At 40.8% G+C, this 6,404-nt stretch overlaps 1 protein-coding gene across 1 annotated transcript; it reads left to right on the top strand.

Moving 5' to 3' along the window:
- The first annotated feature begins 2,739 nt into the window (after positions 1-2,739).
- On the top strand, positions 2,740-5,404 carry LOC130135574 (polyol transporter 5-like). The gene is made up of 3 exons (XM_056305089.1): positions 2,740-3,108; positions 3,607-3,953; positions 4,179-5,404. The coding sequence occupies exons 1-3, from the start codon at positions 2,943-2,945 to the stop codon at positions 5,271-5,273; spliced, it is 1,608 nt and encodes a 535-aa protein (XP_056161064.1). The 5' UTR covers positions 2,740-2,942; the 3' UTR covers positions 5,274-5,404.
- Positions 5,405-6,404: the final 1,000 nt, after the last annotated feature.

Raw genomic sequence — 6,404 nt, forward strand, 5'->3', positions numbered from 1 at the left:
GCCCCAGCTACACTAACCAAAGTCAAATATAGGCTTTCTTCTGTGAACACTTGAAAGTTGTGACCAATGTGTTGGGAATGTGTAACAAAAACCCAATACCTCCATCCGAATCACCATAGGGAGTCTAAGTCTGAGTCCATTAACATATCCAGTTGGATCCACCTTCATTCAAAATCTTAAGTCAATGGGTTATGAGCCAACTATAATATATTAACTGCTCTGCACTAGATCAATTCTCCGATGCGGGATTTCTCTAACGCAACTCACACGTGCATCTCAATAATCTACTTCTCAATGTTAGGTTTGCTCCCCCTTAATTCAGGTATCATTCTGCATTAACATATCTCTACTTAAATCTCCAACGCTCACATTCATCCCTAGTCTCTTTCTCCCAACCGAACCATGAAGGCTTAAGACCTTGTCGCTACATCACAATGCCCACCTGTCCGGAAATCGCGTTGGTCACCAGATTCCTTTCTTGAGATTATTCACTAAACACCTAAACAGATTGGGGGCACACCAATTTATCATCGTCTCTAATGTCATTTGTTGGAAGCACGCAACAGAAACCTGATACCTTCACTTGGGGAGATCGTCAAGAGAGAGTCTAAGTCTGAGCCCATCGACATACCCAGTTAGATCTACATTCACTCAATAGCTTAAGTCAATATGTTATGGGCCAACTAGAATATAGTAATTGCTTTGTACTGCACCAATTCTCCGATGTGTAACTTTTCTAACACAACTCACATGTGCATCTCAACGCAATGAGAGTTTGATTTGCAAATGTCCGTTATTCTGCTTCGTGACGAGACTAACAACGACGAGGAGCAACTCAGATATCGATGTATTGTTGATAAAATCAAAGATATAGTACAAGGTTTGCTTGTCCTCTCTCTCTCTCACTGATCTTATTTTATTCCATTTGTTTATGAACGGATATGAAATTAACATTGGGTGTGACATAGCCTTCCTTTGAAAATCATGACAAAATCCACATAATAATTGTAGCAAGTCAAATAAACTTGATATTTTCTTCTTCTTTTTTCTCGTAATAGTGGAGCACTCACAGCTTTTCGAATATCCGATAAATCTTTGTCGACTAAACTTGAGCATACAGATTTGGGCTCTGGAAAGTGGCCGTATTAGAAAAAAGGCAAATCCGGCAATTCAAAACCTCCGGCTTTGAGCGAGGAAAATGAACATGCTTGTAACACTTTGAGAATTCTTGGGCTGAGTATGCACTTAGAAGTTACTGTTACTAGAGACAGTGAACTTGTTGGTCCAATCAATGAGCAATCAACTGGTCAAGAAAATTAAAAATAATACGAACAATCAAGCCATCATATTAAAAAAAGCATTTCTTGGCTGTCGGCAGCCTAAAATTAGAACACTTCTTAAAGTCATCAAATCCACATATATAATAATATAATTTTATAAACTATCCCTTTTGTCTTATTGAACATTGCAAAAATCACATACACTTAAGAAACCTTGAACTTTGGGCATAGTATTTGTACCTATATGTAATAAATCAGTATCTTATCAGTGCATGATTTTGTTTATTCATATCTAACACAATTTCCCATTTCAACGTACAGCTGTGTTATGGGAGAGATTCCCAACCCTACCAGCTAGGTACAAGGTCTCCACATGATTCTTGTGTTTTTTATAATTTATTTTTGTCCTGCTTGTCATAGAAACTTCAAAAAAAACAATTAGTCATTACTCAGCAGCAATGAATATTAAATAGATAAATAACTAATTCAATGGATGGAGGCTTTTCAACCAAATCTAGCAAGCCTATCTCCCCACTAGGAAAGCTCACTTTTCTTTTCTTTTCCTTCCTTTGCTTTTGAGTTTTGGATTAGCCCAAACGCATCAAACTAAATCTACCTTTTAATTTGATAAAAAAGAAAGCCAGAAAAGTCAAAATTAGGACACTTGCTAGAAGTTACTTCTTCACATGCGTTTTGACGGTGGAAAACAATTAGGGTTTTTTTATTAACACGTTGCTATAAATTGAGAATTATGGTTGGTTCATATCACCAATTTGATTACTTCTGGTAATAATCAACAAGTGAAGGGACGACCTAAGAGATATTACCAAATATGGAAAAAAAAGGTAAAGATAACTAGTCTTTATATATACCCGTCAAAGTGACTCATGGACCCATTTCTTAATCCATATTTGATAGATTAAGTTATTTTATGAGTTAGTTATTTAGTAAATGGGTAATAAATTTTGTATAACCCAAAATAATATGGATGTTAAATGGATTCACAATATATTAAGACCCGATCTACCTCCATGACTCTATCTTCTTCACTCTCTCTCGTCATCACTTGATCTCTTGCTCGCTCCCTCCGTGCTCTCACATCGGTTTGGGTATACGTTTTGCTAAATTAAGTTATATATAAAAGTATTTAGCAATATGGCCAGGTCGAGATATGAGTCGAATCAGTACGATGTCGTTATATTTGTATTGCGAGGAAATGTGTGAAAACGGGTTGAATGAGTCAATCAGGGTCGATCAATTTTCGATACGACCTGACCCATTTGACGGGTCTAGTTCTTTGATGACATTAAAAGTGGACATACTCTTATTTTGCAAAAAAGATGTTTTTTCACAAAAAGATGTTTTTTCACCTGTAGCTTTGTTTTATGTTAGGTAAAAGAGGGACGGTGAAGATTATGAGTCAAGTGGCTGGAGACCCACGAGAGCACAGAATCACGGTCCAAACGGTGACGCAGGTTTTGGTCTCTTTCTAAGACGAGCGACGCGAGCTTTGGCCTACATATACACTCCCCATCCCAGCACACCAGTTTCGTGTACCTTCTTCCCTCACTCCTCTCATTTCTTCTCCGCTCGTTTTCAATCTATTCATATAATCACCCCCAAAAACTCTCTCTCTCCCTCTTTCTCTCTCTGGAGAAGAAGATGGAGATGGCTGACCAGAAGACCGTGGCTAAAGATGCCGTCTCCAACAACGGCGTCGAACGGAAGTCGATCGAGGACTTCGATCCTCCGGCGAAGCCGCGCCGGAACAAGTACGCCCTCGCCTGCGCCAGCTTGGCCTCCATGACCTCCGTTTTGCTCGGTTATGGTCAGTTCCCTCTCTCTCTCCTCTCTCTCTCTCTCTCTCTCTCGATGCGTTCGATGTTGTTACGGCATGGGAAGACTCGTCCTGGTGACCGTCCATGATGTTTGGAACTCTCTAAACCACATATCTTTGCGATGTCATTTGTGAATTTATTTGCATACAGAGAATCATAATAATAGATCTATTGCAAAAAGTCATTTGTTTAATGGATAGGAGATGAAAAAGAGCAAAAGAAAAACGAGAAATTTTCAATTTTTCGCATATTTGCATATATAGTAATAAATGGTTTCGTACAACATCATAATTTTTTCCCCTTTTGAGCCAACCAACTTAATTTTGAATAAAATCCATCGTGCTTATTATTTATAATATTCTCATCTTATTAACAATATATATAAAAGAAAATCAACTTGAAGAAAAAGGGAGGAGAAAAGGTCACAGGATTTTTTTAATTATTTTTTCAATTTCTTGTAAATAAGATTTTTTTTTAAACTTTGGCAGATATAGGAGTGATGAGTGGAGCGGTCTTATACATACAGAAGGACCTGAAGATAAGCGACGTGCAAGTGGAGGTCTTGACGGGGATCCTCGCTGTGTACTCGCTTCTTGGGTCGGCGATGGCAGGGCGAACCTCCGATTGGATCGGCCGCCGCTACACCATCGTCTTGGCTGGGGCCATCTTCTTCGCCGGGGCCCTCCTCATGGGCTTCGCCCCCAATTACGCTTTCCTCATGTTTGGCCGCTTCGTCGCTGGCATCGGCGTCGGCTACGCCCTCATGATCGCCCCCGTCTACACCGCCGAGGTCTCCCCTGCCTCTTCCCGCGGCTTTCTCACCTCCTTCCCCGAGGTACTTACTCATTTTCTTTTTTTTCCCCCTAATTTGATAGCATCTTTTTCATTTTTTCATTTGTCATTAATTTTATCTTTTTGTTGTTGAACATGCATTATTCTTGTTACAAGAAAAATTGAAGTTAGAAAGGTGATTATGTTTTACGGCTTATTTTTCTTATATAGAACTTTTTGTTATTACGGCCACCAACCAGTATGAATGGATGTCATTTCAATGGTTCAGGTGTTCATCAACGTCGGCATCCTCCTTGGCTATATCTCTAACTATGCCTTCTCCAAGCTTCGCCTCAACCTCGGGTGGCGTATGATGCTTGGCGTGGGAGCAATCCCCTCGGTCCTCCTTGCGTTTGTGGTCCTCGTCATGCCGGAGTCCCCCCGGTGGCTCATCATGCAGGGCCGCCTGGGCGACGCAAAGCGTGTCCTAGCCAGGACGTCCGACTCCAAGGAGGAGGCCGCGCTCCGGCTTGCTGACATCAAGGAGGCTGCTGGCATCCCTGAGGAGTGCAACGAAGATGTTGTCAAGGTCACCAAGCGGAGCACTGGGGAAGGCGTGTGGCGCGATCTCCTCCTCCACCCGACCCCGTCAGTCCGCCACGTCCTCATATGCGCTGTTGGCATCCACTTCTTCCAACAAGCCTCTGGCATCGACGCCGTCGTCCTCTACAGCCCTCGCATCTTCAAGAAGGCCGGCATCACCTCCTCTGACAAATTGCTCGTCGCCACCATTGCGGTCGGCTCTGTAAAGACAATGTTCATCCTCGTTGCCACCTTCCTCCTTGACCGAGTTGGGAGGCGACCGTTGTTGTTGACCAGCGTTGGCGGGATGATCGTCTCGCTTGCCTCTCTTGGAATGTGCCTCACCATCATCGACCACAGCCACACGAAACTCATGTGGGCGGTTGTTATGTGCATCACGTCAGTGTTGTCCTACGTGGCGTTCTTCTCTATCGGAATGGGGCCAGTCACGTGGGTGTACAGCTCAGAGATCTTCCCGCTAAGGTTGCGTGCGCAGGGGTGTGCGATTGGTGTCGGCATGAACCGTGTGACGAGTGGAGTGTTATCGATGACGTTCATATCACTATATAAGGCGATCACCATCGGTGGGGCCTTTTTCTTGTTCATGGGGATCGCATGCGTCGCGTGGGTGTTTTTCTACACGTTTATGCCAGAGACGCAGGGGCATACGCTGGAGGAGATGGAGCAGTTTTTTGGTAAATACACACAGTGGAGGTCCGTGGCGAGGGAGTTGGAGATGCGAAAGAACAAAGCGGTGGTCAATGGTGACGGAGTTAGTGGCGAGGGGCAGTTAGAGAAATGATTATAAGGTGGGGAGTATCTGATAGATATGAATGCCCTTGTTAGGGTTTTTAGAGTAATTATACGTAATATGAATTGGTTGATGATTGCTGACCATGGACAACGAGGAAAAGGGTTGCTTCTTGTTTGACATTTTTAAGAAACATAAACGAATTACTACGATGAATTTTAAAAGAAGAAGCCAAGAGAAATTCCCTGGGAAATTTAATTCCCGTTGGAATAAGAAATCTACCCTTTTTCCTTTGATATAGTGGTTGGTACTTTTCACCTACAATTTGGATCTTTACCTAAAAAAGTTACAAAGGTTATTGTCCAGACTTATTCTGTCAAACTAAAATTAATCATGAATCGATGAATCTGAAAGAACATCAATTTCCACTCATTTCATTTAGTATTGATTATTACCCTCCGTATCTCAAGTTTGGAACTTGGGTGGTTTTATTATTGCGCAATTTGGTACCAATATGCCAAATCTAAATTTCTTTTTATCATCAAATTTATAAGCTACGAAGTGTGTTGTGGCTTCTATTTTCTTTTTGCCACACTTCAGTGAATCCTCATGTATAATTTTCAAATTTAATAATGAAACCGGGTTATATTCAAAGGAAGGCTATATCACACCCAACGATAATTTCATATCCGTTCATAAACAAATGAAATTAAAGTCACATAATTCATAAATTGAATAAGAAAAAGGGGATTGGTGGTCACTACACAAATTATCATGAAAGATACAATAGAAGTTGGATAAATCTATCCATCGATTAAGCTTTCAAAATAGTTACGATAATATCGTTCTATACCCGATAAATATACTTCAAAAATATTTAATAAATATTAGAGAAAAAGAAAACTTAATGGAGAGAGAGAAGAGAGAGAAGCCAAGTAAACTTAATATATATAAAAAGAAAACTTAATATATATAGTCTTAGAATATATTAAAGCTACATTGTTGTTTGGATTGGTCATCATCGATGTTAAGACTCGTCACGAAGCGGAGGAGCAAGCATTCAACATTAAAGTCTCGTTGCGATTTCTGTTTTAAGGTTTAGGACAAATTTATTTGGTCCAATTTTCCTCTTATGGTCCATTATAAAATGGAGAGAAATTAAAATCTGTACAAGTTTTAGGT

The sequence above is a fragment of the Syzygium oleosum genome, unplaced genomic scaffold (genome assembly GCF_021117445.2).
Source record: "Syzygium oleosum isolate NSW1041296 unplaced genomic scaffold, Sole_v2.1 Sole_v2.34, whole genome shotgun sequence".
Taxonomy (NCBI): domain Eukaryota; kingdom Viridiplantae; phylum Streptophyta; class Magnoliopsida; order Myrtales; family Myrtaceae; genus Syzygium; species Syzygium oleosum.